Source organism: Falco peregrinus, chromosome 3, assembly GCF_023634155.1.
Source record: "Falco peregrinus isolate bFalPer1 chromosome 3, bFalPer1.pri, whole genome shotgun sequence".
Classification (NCBI taxonomy): Eukaryota; Metazoa; Chordata; class Aves; order Falconiformes; family Falconidae; genus Falco; species Falco peregrinus.
Window position 1 is genome coordinate 113,054,568 of NC_073723.1, and position 17,327 is coordinate 113,071,894.

Below are 17,327 nucleotides of genomic sequence, written 5' to 3' on the forward strand. Positions count from 1 at the left end.
TCCTGCTGTCAGCTGCAAAAAGTTTTTTCTAAACACAGTTTTACAGTATATAATAAGCTTTCACAGTCAGATTTTTATGTACATGGTCAGCTGACAACAGATTCTCAAAACAAATTAGAAACCATGTTATAAAAATTTGTTTTGACTATGACATGTATCCCCTTACGGCTTACGTAAACTTCCTCTTTCTCGCATCTCACATTCTTTCACGAGTATTGCACTTTCTACAATATAACTGAAGGGTCTTAACAAAAAAACAAGACTCCAAACACTTCAGCACATTTTCAATAGTTTATTTACTCACTTATAAACACTAGAGTACACAAAGCAGAATATATTGCTAATACTTGAGAATTATTCTAAAGTTTTCACCGATTCTGTCTGAGGGTGAAGGAAGGCCAAAATTACTAGCAAAGACCACTCAGTGCTGCCAACCAGCCTTAAGGTTAACCTTTAGGTTAAAACCTATACCTGGACAATTTAAACAAAATTAAAGCCATGCTAATTACAAAAACTTACCATGAAGTTCCTTGCAGGGGGGGTCACAGTTAGTCTTTGGAGGTCCAAGAATACCATTTTTAAGTGTTACTCAGCAGAAGTAGCTGGTAATAGTGCAAGTGCTAAAATGCAAAATTCACAGATGGTACAGAGTTTGGAGATTATTCTGACTTAGGTGCAGAAATAGTAATAATAAAAAAATCTAAGCAACTTTTTGCAGTGGGATAGGAACAAAGGTGTGGGAATTACTTTTCAGCCTGAGTGTTCAGAACCCCTCCTTAAACCCTTTAAGATGTACATTGAGACCCAGCTGCTTTTTTAATACTGCAAGTGGAAAATCTTAACAGTAGTGCAGTTCTGTCCACTATTTGGATGGTCTTCTAGTCACAAGCCTCAATACAATATGCAGCAATGAAGATACAACTTTAAAAGTTACATAGGTTAATAACTGTCTAAATATCGATATTCAGAACTTCCCTACCTATACCACAGTAGTATGGCATCTAAAAAATTTGGATTGAGCTTCAGAGGGTTTTAGCACAAGTAGATTAAACAGTTCCTCAAGCTCTTACTGCCAGCAGAAATCTTGCACTGGTTTCTGCTGAAACATCCTGCCCTTTGTTAACAAGCTGCCTCTTGACACTTCTGCACCTGCAATAAACTTAAGTTTTTCAGATTAAGACTTCTGTCAAAGTCTGTACATTTACTAATGCTTCGTTTAGCTGGAAAGCCTCCCCTGTGGCTAGTTTTAAACACGAGTACAGCTTGCTTCTGGGCCCAGAGTGTTGCAGAACCCTACTGCCCGTGAGTGGACTGGTCAAGAAACAAGTTAAAAACCTGCAGCCCCAGAGGCGATGCTCTGGGTAGGACAGAAACACATCTTGACAGTCAGTGTCTGTCTCCCCCAACCCACTTCTGATGAGGAACTCCAACTCCTAAACGAATAAGCAACGTTCCTTGGTACAGATGCAATCCGGAGGGAACTGCTTACCATTCTAGGTGCGGGCACCCAACCGTGTGGGAACTGGATTTTAGATATATACGTATCACTGAACAGTGCAAAAATACAGTGGCTTAGAGTTGGGTGTCAGGTACCGATACATGATGAGCGGTGGCTCCGTTTGACTTGCCAACTTTTAGAGCATGCTTATCTGAAACAAATTGCATTACTGCAAAAAAGCTTTACAGAAGTTCATCTCAAAAGGGTAAAATTAATTAACTGCTATGAATTCTTTGCATTCAGGGCTGCAAAACAAAGACACATATTACTTAAATCAGTTTTATTTAAGAATTTCCTACAGTGACAAATCTTATAAAAAGCATCCAAACACGAAACTGCAGCAAACAGCATTCTTATGGATATCTTACAGACAGTGGAGCTTCCACCCTGAAGAGGCACACTGAGCTCGCTAGTGATCTCTGCTGCAAGAGCTACTGCAAAGCACACCACAAGCTCAATGTTCTCCTCACGAACCCCATCATCTTCAATTCACATTACCACACTTACAGATCATTAACAGAAAAAAAAAAAAAACCACACACCATACAGCATTCACAGCAGTTGACATAAGGGAAAAAAAATACAAATATTCATTTCACGTAACACATTCAACTAATTGATTAACTAGGTATAGAACCCACTTAAAGTCTTCCACATGTGGATGTCCTTTGAATGCAGTAAACACTCGTACTTTATTTGCTATCATTGCTCTCCGCACACTCTCTCACCAAAGCCACAGGATTGAGAGACATCTCGCCCAGTAAAATAAAATCCCATAATGCACCACCAGGTCTCTGCATGCGCTCTCTCCTTTATCTCGCACATACCAGCCCTCTCATGCCTCGGCACCACCACCAATCCCACACAAGGTTTCAAAAGTTCAAACAGCCTTCTGGTTCCATCTCACAGCCTTGCGTTCATAGCGTTGATACGACTCCATGAAATAAAGAGTAGCGGATAAAAATGGAACACCCACCGTCTAAGACGCAGCATGTGCAGTGTGATGAAGTATTCTTGGATGAGAAAGCATGTAGACAGAAGTATTCCTAAGGCAGAATATTTACAGCACTGCTTTCAATGAAGTGCTTCTTCCATACACATTTGAAATGAGATGAACTGCAGAGATTAAATGAAGCCTTCATATCGTACTTTAGTATGGAGGGGAGACAGTGTTAAAAAAAAAACAACACAAAACAAAAACGACACTGTGTTCTCCAACTGGGGTACTTGGAGAGTCTTATGGTGGGATCAAATTAAAAACAAGAGGGAGAGAATGCTGTTTCTGACCAATGGTTTCCATTTTGAACATGCAAAGAATTCAGGTAGCCAGGAAGTAAGGGATAAAGTATTACAGGAGAAACCTTTCCTATCAACTGTAGTGTTAGTTCACCTATCGGGCAAACAGCAGTCCACTTCCAAACATTCAGTATTCCAACAAGATATGTAACAAAACTTATAAAATTCCTTTTACCTTTCTTTTCTTTTTTTTTTTTAAAAAAGAAAAATGTCAAAAATACTGCTGAATATACTGCACACTGAACAAACTGATCTGGAAAAATTTAGTATATATGTAATTTACAGTATACTTACCATGAGTTAGAAAAATTTGATTTCCCACCATAGAGTCAGTATCAGAGCCCACTGCGTCTACATTCCCCAGCCTGACGACTTGGAATCCATGCTTGAACCAAAGCCTCCATTAAACCCACTGCTGGAGCCCGTGTTCGAGGCCGAACCCCAGCCTATCGCTGCCCCCGAGTTGGAGCCACCGTACGAGTTATTTCCTGAACTAAAGCCCTGGTTCTGCTCCCGCTGCATGTTGCCTTGGGGCTGGTTGTTTCCCGACGGCCCAGACTGGTTCTGCTGACTAGCCAACATGCCCATCATTCCCCAGCTGCTCTGCAGCGCTGCCTGTGCTGCCGCCATCATGGCAGGGTTGATGCTGAAGGCTCCGAAGTTCATCCCTCCGCCCATGTTACTGCCCTGGTTGTTACCCAGTCCTCCCCCACCTCCTCTGCTGTTGCCAAACCCCCCCTGATTCCCAAAGCCTCCCGGATTACCACCAAATCTTCCACCTCTCTCTAACTGTCTATTGCTATTATGCTTAGGTTCAGCATTGGATATATGTACGCTGATTCCTTTAATGATCAAGTCCTCTCCACAAAGAGACTGGGCAACCTATAAGAAATAAGGGATTGATTAAATGTGTGTCAGACTTCTTTGTTTTAAACGTTTGTAGTACAAGACAAAAAAATAATCCCATATGATTCTGAGCAGATAGTTAACCTGCAAAGGAAGCATATGCATATACTTAATCCTGTTTGAAGTGGTTTATCTTTGCATTCACTACGCTAACTGCAGTATAAAAACCATCTCTACAACAGCATCTGAAAAGTGTAACCTTAGATAATCCAACAGACCAAATCAAGCTAATACCACTGGAATTCTCAAGACAGTGGACAAGCATTCCATGCGTAGTTCCAGAAATAATGCTTTATCAAGCTACTGAAACGTAGGTTGTCTAAATACAAAGTTAAAATATGTGAAGACGTACCTGATCATCTGCAAATGTAACAAAAGCAAAAGCTCGGAAGGGTTTAGGAATGAAGACATCTAACACTTCTCCGTACTGGGCAAAGAACTGTTGGAGTTCCTCTGCCGTCATGTCCTCAGTGCAGCGCCCAACAAACACTTTTCTGCTGCGCAAAGGTTCGTCAGGACTTTGCTGGAGAGAATTGAACAGGGTGGGGAGAAAAAAATAGATCACAACTATCCTGGGGAACCCAGTTGCATTATGTTAAAGGGCCCTTTTTAATCTAGCTTGTTCTGAGGACTGAAGACCAAGAAATTTTGTCATTATAAATCAAAGACTTAAAATAACGAAAGTTCTGTTCAGAGAACATGCCTGCACCTTGGTACAGGTGGAGCAGAGTCACAAGAAAATGAAGATGCGAGTGATACAGTGACAAGGCCACTCCAGGAGACTTTTTGTGTTGGTAATAATGGCATATATACACACAGGAAAACCAGAAGCTACAGGATCAGTTTTGAATTGAAACAAACACTCATTCTGATCTTCTCTAGGTTAGTTATTCCATTTGCTTTATTCTCCATTTAGTCACAGAGCAGACAAGTTAAGCAGGTACTGCTGGAACCTAAAACACGTTAATTTTCAGGTGTCAATCAGCACGTAATTCCCCCCCCTCCCCAGGAGTTATTTCCCCAACACATCTTGCTGACTTCCTGCTCACCCACCTGCCTGTTCTCCGTCCTTGCTCTAGCCTGTCCTGTCCATTTTGCAGACTGAAAAGCCACATCCAAGATAGGATTATTAATCTGTTCATCTGCTCACCTAACACAGCTGCTGAAGAAGCGCACTTCAAGCATTTTGTAAAAATAAAACTAGCAATAAATATGAAAGTACCTTAGAATTGGGAAGTTTACAGTCACACCATCTTCCATCTATCATGTGCCGCTGAGACATTACTTTCACCTGGGTTTCATAATCCGTAAACCGAACAAAACCAAAACCTTTTGAGTGGCCAGTTTTAATATCCTTCTTAACCTAAGACATGCAACATAAAAAAAAAACAAACAACAAACTTTTAAAAAAGTTTTTATTATCTCACCACATATGCCTACCTTTTCTGACAAAAATTACTCTAATATTGTACAGACAAAGCAGGGGCCTGTGATACCTACAGATTAAAATTATTAGCTTGCCTTGAGCCCAGGCATAACCTGATACAGTGTATCAGGACCAGGGGAGATCCCCCTTCTGGGAGGATAAAAACCTCATGTGCGAAGACAGAAGAAAACTGAGGCAGGTTTGTCTTCTGACTTTTGCCATCAAAGAGTTCTGTTGGAGAGTTTATCAGTCTTGTAAACACTCCCATCACAGCAACCTCTAATTCCTTAGCACGCACACACAGAGAACATACGTATACTCAGCTACAACAATTAATAACTAATATAAATGACAAAGCTCTTAAAAAGGCTGTGCCCATTAAGCTGATCTGCATAAACTGCCACTCCCAAACACTCCTGACCATCTGCACCTATACAGCTCATGGAACAAAATGCAACCCAGGAAGAGAGACAAAGGTTCAGATCTTCTCTGAGTTTATAAGGCTCTGTTTCTACTCAATTTCTACCTCATATCCCTCCTTGAGCTGCAAAAGGATTTTACCTGCACCATCAGAACTTCTCCAAACGTACTGAAATATTCCTTTAAGTCTTGTTCAGTGGTTTTCCAGGGAAGACCCAAGACTATTAAATCCGAAGTCTTCTGTACTGCTCGTTTCACTTTCACAGCTGATGATGCATCTGTTTCATCCATTTTTCTCTTATTATCTGAATATAAAGCGGTACATTAGACATCATCCTCAACTCTGCGAATTGCTTCCACTGATTATGAACCGCATGTTATAAAACCATAGACTACGATGAGAAAAAGGACAGACTACAAAGGACAAATGCCAGCTGCTGGGAGCTTATTACAGTAATACATACCCAACTGCCTAACAGTACACAGAGAAGAAAGAACAGTCTGCACTTAAGCACTCCTCCAAACTGCAATCTGACTGAGCTAGTTCTGTGTTAGTTTACTACTAAAGTATTACCCAGTAAATTCACAATCCTATAAGGATGTGGAGAAGACAGGAATTTTAAACAAGAATACTTCATTAGCAATTTACTGCCATCCCCTCTTTTTCTGGGCAGGGGGGAGCGGGGACCAGGCGGTCAGGCTCCTCTTTTCCTGAGCAATTTTTCAGTGGTACTTCACACCAAACCACGGCTTGAGGAGAAGCATCTGTGAGTACACAGAGATCCCATTACTCCACAGTCTTCAAAGATCTACACAGGGCTGTAAACCCTCCAAGGCTAACGCAAGACTTTGTCATTACAGCGCTTGTATGGATAGAGAGTTAAAAATCTTACTGCACACCTGAATACTCAGTGGGGTCAAATCTACTGTGCAGGACAGATACCTGAATAAAATCGCTGATCTTCCGTAAATGAGAATGTTCAGTTAGCAGTGACTCACGCAGACCTCCTGACTGAAAAAGCAAGCTTGCACAAAAAAAGCCGAAGGAACGAAGACAAACCTTTGGGATAATTAACAACATAGACCAGGTTGCCCCATCCGGCTTCTGGCGCGTGCAGAATGCCCTCCACCAGCCGGACCCCCCGCATGCACTGCGACACCGGGTTCCTGTAGCGCAGCCCACACGCCCCGGGGAACTGGGCGGTCACTGTGGACAGCAGCACGGTGCCGTCGTCCTCCGAGGGGATCTCGATGGGCTCATCGTTCTCGTCCTCCGTCACCCGGATATACTCCGACATCTTTGCTGGAAGTTGCTAAAGTACAGGAGAGGGGGAAAGCCGGGCATAAGCACCCGCCGTGCTGCCCTCCATTTGCTTTTCGTCCTTGCGGCCCTAGGGTGCGCGCCTGGCGGTATTTATCTCGCAGCGGGGGCCCGCGGGACGCGCCCGTCCTCGGCCTTAAAGCCTCGGGCCCTGCCGCAGCGGCACACGGCCGTCCCAGGGCCCGCGAGCCAGGACGCGGCACGGCGGCACTGCCCGTGCCGCCGCCTGCGCAGCGGGCTCGGGGCGGGTGACGGGCCGGGGGGAGCCGCCTGCCAGGGCCCACCCCTGCCTACGACCTCCGGGCGCGGCCCCCCAGCACCCGCCGGCGACCCCAGCCCGAGCGGGCCCCACGCGCGTCCGCCGCGCTCCGCTCACCGGCCAGGGAAGGGAGCGGCGTCTCCGGGAGCCCCTCAGCGCCGCCGCGCCCCCGCCCGCCGCCCTCCGCTAGCACCGCACAAAATGGCGTCCGCGGCCCCCCTCAGAGGCCGGCCCGGGCTGCGGGGCGAACCATTCCCGGCGGCGGGGAGGGTCTGCAGCGGAGCGCGCTCGGCCGCCGGCAGCGCCGCGGGCCCCAGCCGCGCTCCAGCGCCGCGTCGCCCGCGGCTGGTCGAGGCCGCAGGCTGTGCTCTCGGGGCGGCGGCGGCAGACGGAGGGGCGGCCCCGGGTCCGCTCCCCCCCCAGCGGCGCGGCCGGTGGTGCGGCCCAGGCACGCCTGCGCACAGCGCGCCGCGAGCGCGGGAGCTGCCGGGAAGGGGCGGTGGGATCGCCCCCTCCGCGGGCGGGGACGGGAGGGCCCGGCCGCACCCGGGCCGAGACCCCGGTAGCGCCGCCCCGCCGTTCCCGGTGAACGGCGGCGATGCTGGCAGAGCCGCCCCAGCGGCCCGGGCCGAGGCGGGTCCCGGCAGCGCCAGCCTGGCGGAGTGAGGAGCCGCTGGCCTGGCAGCGGCCGCCGCCCGAGGTAAACGCCGCAGGGGTGTCATGGGGCGCCCTGCGAAGGCCGTCGCGACCCCGGCTCCGCCGCACGGAGCAGCCCCTCCGGCGCCCGGCGCAGGCCTGCGGGCAACAGGGACCGCCCGCCACGGGGAAAGGGTCATCAGGGCGCGGCGACCCTCCCACCTCCGCTAGCAGAAAGACAAGTACGGGCGCACTTAATTTGTAACCAGAACCCCCCCCAACTTAAGGTTAAAACCAGCCCCCGCCCTTTCTGACAAGCCCGACCCCATGAAGCAGTTTGTTCGGGGAAGGTGAGTGGTCTCTATCGCTAGGGAGAAGCCTGCGGTGAGCGGCCGCAGGCGTAGGAGAGCTCTCGGTCAGGCAGGAGACACCGCACACACGTCTAAGATGCCTTTTCCCAGAAGGTGACGGTAACAGATGCCGAATAGAGGCCGCAGAAGTACCTGAGCATCAGCCTGGAAGCGCCCTCGTTGCGGGTTGTCTGTAATGCTTGGCAGGAGGGTTTGCCTCCTGCGCTGAAGCCATAAACGTGCAATGCCGGCTGTGGCATGTTACCGCTTGAATAGCATCTTTCAGTGCTTGGTAGGAAAGGTTGATCTCGCATGCCTCCACCTGTAGCTCTCCTGCCGGCATTCCCCAGGCATCCTGGGAAGAACTAGATGAACCAGGCTAATGCCGACAGTTTCATAGCAGCTCTGTTCTGTATGTCATATTTAGTGTCTGACACCCCCACACCTGGTTCATCACTCAGAACTGATGTTTTCATTAAGCCTTCCAGATGTTTGGGGTGGGGTCCCCCACCCACCCCCTTCACTGCCCTGCTCTCTGACCTTCTATAAAACCATTTTGTAGGATCGCTAGAAGTTAAAAAAAGCTAGTAGTTCTAGCCCAGCCCTTTAATACCTAGTAAGTGTTTGCTATACCATGGTTTAATCCCCTCTAGACCCAATCTCCCCTTACTTAATGGAAGGATTTAATGGTTATATCTCATTATAGAGTATGATAAACTTCTGAAATCCAAAGCCATTATGGCTAAGGAACACTCATGTTCTTGCTGCCAGTTTCCTGATATTTTTTTTTTTTTTGGGGGGGGGGGGTGGGTGGTGTGTGTGTGTGGAGGGGAAGAGAGATAAATGTGCAGAAGAGCCCATCTACATATGTTTTCCCTAAGCTGCAATCACAGGAGGGACTGCTAGTTAGGCTACTGTGCCAAGTCTTCTCTGCTCATGTAGCTTACCAAAGTTTGTGTACAAAAGAACCACACAGAGGACAAAAACAGTGGCAAGAAAATGGTATTTTCCTCCTGGTCTGGTTCCTTTTGTAAGGTTAATCATCTGCTTTCAGTAGTATAACCCTCTAGATAAAAAAAAAAACAAAAACCAACACGAAAAAACCAAAGCAACAAACCCAAATCTGGAGTGTTTGGGTTTTTTACTTCACAGTGGTAATACTGTAAAGCTATAAATGAGTAACTGTTCTACAGTTTTAAGCAATCATTTTGTATCCAGATAATTGCCATTCCACATCTGCAAGTTATTTTATTCTGACACTTTAATAGTAAGCTTATCTGGTTCATCAGTCACAGTCACATTAGTTGCAAGTCACACCAGAGACATCTCAGCTTTCATTGCAAGATACATATGAACAGGCAGCCACACAGGGTTGCCATTAGCAGAGCTGTAAAGTCCTGCCAGCCACCACCACAGAGGTGGTAAGTGCACTGCAGAGCTTTCTCTAACCAGCTCAGCTCTGTCACTTAACCAAATAGACTGTACCTACCACACTAAGGAAAATTATTCTACTACTTTCTTCCCTCTCCTTCTCATCTGTTCCTTTGTGACACACATCCAGGCCACATGCGGGCCATGTTCTCAGTGCACACCTAGCTTGGCCCTCCTTGCACAGGTCTCCTAAAAAGAAGTAAAAATAAGTCTTTTAGTAAGGAAAGAGGACTCTATGGCTAGGAAAGGCTAATCCAGTCCTTTACATTAATGTCTTCTGCCAAGTATTTAAGACTTCTCCTTAAGATTTCTGCAGTTGCAAAAACTGGCTCCCAGCACCACTGAAACCTAGCCCATCTATACCCATGTAACTTTAGGCTCAGCCTTATCGTTTAATTACCATTTTTCAACAGAGTTCTGAGAGGACCTGACTAGACACAGGCTAACGAGATAAGCCGTGTAGGCGTTCTCCTGACATTCCTACGTTTTCTAGTCATCCACAATATACATCCCAAATCCAGTTCTGTTGTTGCCAAGTCAGCGCTGAGGTACTCAGCATCGTTTGAACATGCTGTGAGGACTGAGTGGTAATTGTAGCATGTAAACATTACCTACTGCACCATTTCAAGTCAAAGCTATAGTTTAGCAATCATGCTATTTGAAGAGGTTGTAGTGGCATTCAGCCAGAATGACCTCTATCTAACAAAGCATCTGGTGGTAATTTCACTAATGAGCAAAGTAAGCAGCAACCCTGAACTAGATTTCATGCAGGTAAAAGCTCAGAGAGAGCAACAAGCTCAATGCAGCTTGCTGGCTGTAAAACAGCCAGGGAAAGAAGGGCAATTATTCACAACAGACTTCTGCCCCAAGAGCTTGTTCCTCAGTTTTGTCAACAAACACGCTTAGAATGAAACAAATGTTACTAACCGTTTTCTGTGAGAACTGGGATCCTTGCAGCACTTTCCTTCTGTTATTTTGCATTGTGATTAGATTTAAGGTAAGCAATTAACAGTAGTATTGCTCTTGAAGTAACTACACCAGTGGGGATACAGCTAGTTAATTCACTAGTTCCCTCACACCAGCAAGTCTGAGTGCCCATGGGTGTAGACAAATGCAATACCGTGGTACTAGCCATCATGTATATTGACTTAAGCGTGCCTACAGGCACAAAACAAAATGCAATATAATAACTATTTGCTGCTCTAGGTTAAGTGTGCTCATGGGTACAAGCAAACTCATCATAACGATCAGCTGTTCACCCTCCCAAAAGCATTTGGGATGAAAAACAACATCAATGGGCATCTAAATATAACCTCACGATAAAAAAAAACCAACCAAACATCACACAGCTGTGGGTACTGAAAAATATGGAGTGCTTGGGCCTATATCTAATCATAGAGCAGTAAGAAGCAGGAGGATTTAATGAATGATGGCATGTCAGCGTAGTCAGAATCTGGCCTGATTTTGCCAATAGTTAATAAATCCTACCTCTCACCCTTAGTGGAAGTCTTTTTTTCCACATCAAGTTTCTCCTGCTTTATTTTGAGTAAGGAGGATGAACACAGTTTCCCCTCTCTGGACATGAAACAAGTGTTCTCTGCAGTAGTCTGAGCAAATACAAACATCAGATTCTCTGGTTGGTTCTCATTCTAAACACACTTAGAAAAGGGGAAAAAAACCCCCAAATTCCCCATGCTATCACTGTATCGCTAGGACCATGCCATTAAGTAGCCTGCATCCATTCAATCAGCCTTTCTCTGCTCTTTATACCTAAGCACAATCTTGTCTACCATATGCATCAAATAAAGCCCACCTTGAATGCAGTTGCCTGAAGGAAGAGAACACCTGTTGGTTTATTTATTTCTCTTTGTAATTTAAAGAGATTTAAGCCTCTAATTAAACAGATGCTATATTATAGAAAAAGAAGCACTATTCTCTTGAAGGAACAAGATTGGTAATATTTGTTTTTTCCTAGCTACAATTGAAAATCCATTCACGCACAATAAAAATAGCATTCTACAATGCTTACTTCCCCCCCCCTTTTTTTTTTCTTTGAAGGAGCTTTCACCACAACCACTGGGATATTTGCAATAATTACTTCTTTCCCTCCCCAGAAATACTTACCATAAATAGACCTGTCCATAAAACAAGCAACCTACCAACATAAAATTTTACTAATACCTGTCAGTCTAGAAAAAGCTTCTAGAGAAAAGCTTCCCTTAAACAAAATAAGCAGTTTCTACTCAGGTAAAGTACCTGAAAGATCATTTAGTCTACGGTTCTCATAGTAATACTCCTCCTAATCCCCTTAGTTGAAACAGCATCTAAGACTTCATTATAGTCCCTGAAATTTTTCAGATAATTTTCCGATGATCCTATAGAGCCATGATTTCAATTACTTAATTCTTAATCCACCTGAGATGGTTTAGTCCTGTTTCTTAAAGGGACAGTTTCCACATTCATTTTGGTTCATGTCCTTATTTACTTAACTCTTCCAAAACTGATTAGAACAGGTGATGTGCTTTTTAATCTCTCAGCAAAACACAACCAAAGTCAGATCTTTTACATGCTTGACTCTTGTAAAGACCCAGAAGGACTTGGCATCCATCAGCCTGGGTCCTTTCAGCCCTAGTAGCTGTTTTGAAGAAAAAAACCAACTTTGGCCATATTTCCCTAACTGACACATTACAAAGAGTTGTTGTTGCTTCTTGTTTTACTACCAGACAGATGTTGACTGTTAACGGGACAAGAAACAATCAGAACAGGCAATCAACTAATCTGAGAGTGAGGCTGATTAGATTGCAGGTCTTCAAAACAGCTGGTGTCAGCCATCCAGGTGTGGCTGCTCAACAAACCCAGCCCCATGGCCCCGGTGGGAGCTGTTAGGAACTGAAAGTGTTATGTAATAATTGGAAACCCAACAATGGTGACAAAAGGCCCCTGCAAGCCCCATAGCTACTGCTGGCAATCAGATGCTGACTGCTACCTTTGTTTTGGAGCTGTGACCCAGGGTTCAAAGCACAACAATGTATAGTATCTGATATCTCCACCCTCTTGTTTGATTGGTACCTGTGGGAACTGTCAAATGTTTGCATCTTGTACACAGAGCATGTAAAATTAACTTCATTCTGTTTTGTTTGGCAGAGTCTCAGCAAACCATCTGCAAGTCACCTTCCTTGCCTTTCTAGACCATCCACAGCAGAGCCTGGGAAGAATTTCTGCCTGTGATTCTCAGAGATATCTAGTCAGTTCCCAGAGCTAAGTTCCTGGTGAAGATGTGCCAGGTATCTTCCAAAGGAATTTGTTGCCTCTCACAGTGTACTGGAGCTGGGATTCAGAGTGGGTTTTTTGATAGATTGCATAGTAACTTCAGCATAAAAGAGCATGAACTTGTCAGCACAGATTACCTACCATATACCAAAGGATAAAATCCACAGACTGGAAACTGTGCTACACAGCCAGCTTCAAGTCTATAAAATCACAAGTTGTTGGTGTGTGACAGATTCTAAATATTCAGTACAAACATTGGTATTTATATGGGAGGTTGGAAGTAGCTTCCTTCAAAGGCAAAGCCGCAGGTGGCTTGGGTGAAATGTAGCTACTATTACTGTAAGACCTGGAATAGTGTAAAAGACAACTTAGGCAGATTCTGTTCAAAAGCTGGTTTGTCTTGTTTTTCCTTCTTTATTTTGGTTGTTGTCCCCTTAGTCCCCCACCCCCCCCTACCCTTCTTTCAAGGAGTGGGCAGACAGCCTGTGGTAGTTTTTTTGCTGTTTTTGAATGATGCATGCTGAAGCAGGAGCTCAAGTATAAGGCAAAGACTGTTTTTAAAATGGTTAGGTTTTACTGCCTGGTGATATTTTTTCGAAGTACATTTAGTGAAGATTTATGTAAAATCTATCTTTTGTCTACTTAAAATATGTCAAATGGATGTACAGGGCAAAATTTAATGCATATGGGTTTTCATTATTTTAAATCATTTGCAATATAAATGATTTACTATGACATCAGACATTTGTTCTTTGGCTGTCCACCATAAATTGAGGCCCACCCAAATTTTCAGTCTTAACTATATTTCTGCATTCCCTCCCCCAGTATCTATAATCTCAGTTCTGTGATTCTTCATGTAAATGACTTTCAACAAGGAAAGGAAGAGAACACATAATTTGCCTTAATACAGGTAATTTTGAAAGAGGAGCAAGACCTTTACATGAGAAATTGTTGACAGCCACAGGAAGGGGAGAACTAATGCTCATAGAACAGAAAGTCATTTTCGATGAGAGTGGTGAGAGCTACTGATCAACCAGATGTGACCAAATGGACTTTTTGTGCAGTTGAAACTGCCAAAGGTGATAGACTTCTATCTTTCTCTTTCTGAATTTTTTCATGTCTTTTTAGTGTCCTTACATTTATAATGCAATTAATTCAACTCTGGCCAATTAATGTTGTAGGCAGCCATTTGGAAAACTGAGGTATTGGGGTAAGCCAGGTTTGCCAAGGTCATTCTGAAAGTGCATAGTGAAAAACTGGTGACACCTGACACCCAGAATTGTGTTTTCATGACAGGCTTTTGCCTAACAGCTATAAAAATTTTAAACACTCAGACTTTTTGAAAGACCTTGTGGAAAACTGTATTCATTATCATGTTTGATGGTTGTCTTACGACAGTTAATGGGATACAGACCTTTGGACCCATCAATAGCCTATATCTGAATCCTTCCCAGCTCAGTATTTACTGAAAATTGCCGCTACCTGTCCTGGTTTCAGCTGGGATAGAGTTAATTTTCTTCTCAGTAGCTGGTACAGTGCTGTGGTTTGGATTTAGTATGAGAATAATGTTGATAAAACTGATGTTTTTAGTTGTTGCTAAGTAATGTTTATACTAAGTCAAGGACTCCTCAGTTTCTTAGGCTCTACCAGCAAGAAGGCTGGAGAGGCACAAGAAATTGGGAGGGGACACTGCCAGGACAGCTGACCTGAGCTAGCCAAAGGGATATGCTATATCACAGAACGTCGTGCTGAGTATACAAACTGGGTGGGGGTTGGCCAGGGCCGGGGATTGCTGCTCAGGGACCTGCTGGGCATTGCTCAGCAGATGGTGAGCAAGTGCATTGTGCATCACTTGTTTGGTTTTTTTTTCCTTTTGGATTTTGTTCCTCTACCCCTCTCCTTTTCATTACAATTCTCATTATTAATATTATTTTTAAATTTTATTTATTTTATTTCAATTATTAAATCATTCTTATCTCAACCCCCAAGTTTTACCTGATTCTCCTCCCCATTCCTCTGGGTTGGGGGACAGAGCAGGCGGCTGTGTGGTACTTTGCTGCTGGCTGGGGTTAAACCGTGACACTAACCGATGGCTCTTCAGTGGCCTACACTGCAAGAATTAAACACCTGAACTCAGCCTGGTTTCTCACATGTGGATGTTGTCTTAAAACCTACTAGGCCCACAGATTCTACTGCAACTCTTAATTCCTACTCCTGAAAAGGAAAGGCAGTTAAGTCTGAACTATAGATTGCATTTTTGCAAAGTCCACCCACCCATACCACATTATCTCGGTCTTGACACAACTCCCCACTCTGTAAGAGGATTTCACTGTTGTTACAATTTCATGCATTATTGCTCATGCATGTAGTTTTAGGAATATATCTCAAATTGGACCTGCCTAAAGATGTGTAGCAATTCTGAGCAATATCATAAACTAGAGCAGCATCCTAAGGGGAGTTTTATTTCTGACATCCAGGCTGTCTGTCCAATCCTATGGCTACAAGTGTGTCTGACAATGCCCATTTGTCTTTATTTGCTGTCTTTCCCACAGATCTAGTTCTAAACCAAACAGCAGCACTGCCAACAATCTTAACCCTAAAATCAGAGCAGGGTTAGATGATGTGGTGGGCCTGCATGTGCTTGCCTTTGTTCTTAGCTTCCAGTAGCTCTACCAATGATGAGATCCAATCGAGAAAATCTCAGTGTAGTTCTGATTTATGCACAAAAGTGCAGAGGAGAGCAAAAGCTTTTAGTATTGTTGGAAGTAGTTAGGAATTAAGGCCAAAGAAAGGACAGTCATAGCAATTACAGCCTAAAAAAAGAAAACTTAAGTGAAAGTCCTGGCTCCTGAACTGTTTCTGGGCTGGCAGATGTTCACAGTTCTCTTGGCTGATACTGTAGAAAGATAATGGGCCTGTTTAGATCCCTTCCCTTACACAATGGCATTGGTTTTACAATTTTGAGGGAGGCCTGGTGGGACTGTGATATTTCAGCATTTTTCCTGAAATGAGATTAGGGAATGCATTTAATATTTTAAGATCCCTGATGGTCTCTTGTCTAGAACCTCCACTGAACCCAGCACATTCATGCCAGATGTGGCTGAGGGAAGAAAACCTCATGCGAAGTGCAAGGCTGACACCTGGAGGGGACTCCTCAGATGCAGCTTGGAGAGTCAGGAGTTAGAATGGAATTCTGCAACACACAGCTTGGGCCGGGAAAGCTCAGAGTGGGTGGCAAGATCCCAGGTTTTGGAACTGCTTTTTTCTAATGAAGGAGTGCTTTCGATATTCTTCCCTCTCCCCTTTTCTAATAATAAAGAAAAATTCAGATTTCTATTTCAGATTTTCCATCTCTGTTTATAGGAGTGGAGAAAAACACAGAAGCAAACTCTGTGTCATCTAGTTATTCGCTTCTTCCATGTTGAGGAATATTTGGATCAAAACTAGTCTTGCTCAATAAGCAGCTACAAGTAATATAAGGTTATTTTTTCAGTTGGTTAGTCTAACGTATTTGAATTGTTGTGTATCAGACTTTCAGCTGCTTTACCATTTGTGTAGTTCCATGCTCTGAGTTTTTGGAGTACAGACTTGCAGGGCTGAAAGATTTGGCATTAGGTAGAGCTTGTTCTTTTCATGTCTGGCTCTGCCAGTACCCACGGAAAGGCTTTTCTTGAAGCTGATCCTAATCAAGGAATGCAAGGCAGCTTGTGGGACAAAGTCTTCATGCTTTTGGAAGTTTGCTTTCCAGCCTGGCAATCACCCATCCATAGCACTTACTCAAACCTTTTCAGTAATCTCTCTTCTCTGCCAGGAATTGCCTCAGTATTTGTGAATGCTGGTTTTGCTTGATCTAATTTTAGAATGTGTTAATAACAGAGATATTTACTGTGCTGGCATTACCATACACTTACTATCTCACAAACCCAAAATTATATGTCCATTACATCTTAATTCTCTGTCATTGCCAGTATGGTTCCAATCATTGTAAACTTTGCTAGCAGTGAATAGTTGTTTATGAAAAAAAAATCCAAACAAAATAACAAAATCCCCAACCATTATGTTCAGAACTCTCATACGCTGTTTACTAATCCACCTGCAGTACACCTCCCCACGTCACCATATGTCTTCACTGGTGTACCTCAATACTGATTGACTGTGTATCTTTCCCTTCCAGCCTTCAGACTCCTAAAACGTCACCAATACTCTGTTCATCCTAAGGAGCACACTCCATACATTCCCCATCCAGACCAGCTTAATGGACGAGCCATTGAAATATTTGTTCCAGTCAGGGGAGTAGGAAAGAGGCATGGTGCCAGCTGCAGTAGCAGCACAAAACATTCGGTGTGCTGGAAGTGCTTCTTTTCAGCCCAGAGACCTGGGAAAGCTAATGACATCGCTGTGGCTACTGTTTCTTCAGTGTTTCTCATTAACTATGGCATGACTTTAACCAAAGAGGCAGTAACATCTTTACCCCTGCTCCACCCCAACAATGTTGCCGACGCTGGATTGTCAAT

General features: G+C 44.3%; 1 protein-coding gene across 1 annotated transcript; it reads right to left on the reverse strand.

Annotated features, from left to right (window-relative positions):
* Positions 1-277: 277 nt before the first annotated feature.
* TARDBP (TAR DNA binding protein) lies at positions 278-7,395 on the reverse strand. The gene is made up of 6 exons (XM_055798889.1): positions 7,244-7,395; positions 6,607-6,859; positions 5,688-5,851; positions 4,923-5,063; positions 4,053-4,223; positions 278-3,676 (listed from the first exon to the last, which is right to left on the reverse strand). Exons 2-6 carry the CDS (start codon positions 6,842-6,844, stop codon positions 3,146-3,148), a joined length of 1,245 nt encoding a protein of 414 aa, XP_055654864.1. The 5' UTR covers positions 6,845-6,859; positions 7,244-7,395; the 3' UTR covers positions 278-3,145.
* Positions 7,396-17,327: the final 9,932 nt, after the last annotated feature.

What these genes read in the sequence shown, in the direction of transcription:
- TARDBP (XM_055798889.1), bottom strand. Translation starts at nt 6,844, where the DNA reads ATGTCGGAGTATATCCGGGTGACGGAGGACGAGAACGATGAGCCCATC. An exon ending in GAGAAGTTCTGATGGTGCAG is followed by an intron (nt 5,064 to 5,687) that starts GTAAAATCCTTT and finishes TGCATGTCTTAG; the next exon opens with GTTAAGAAGGATATTAAAAC. An exon ending in TTACATTTGCAGATGATCAG is followed by an intron (nt 3,677 to 4,052) that starts GTACGTCTTCAC and finishes TATTTCTTATAG; the next exon opens with GTTGCCCAGTCTCTTTGTGG.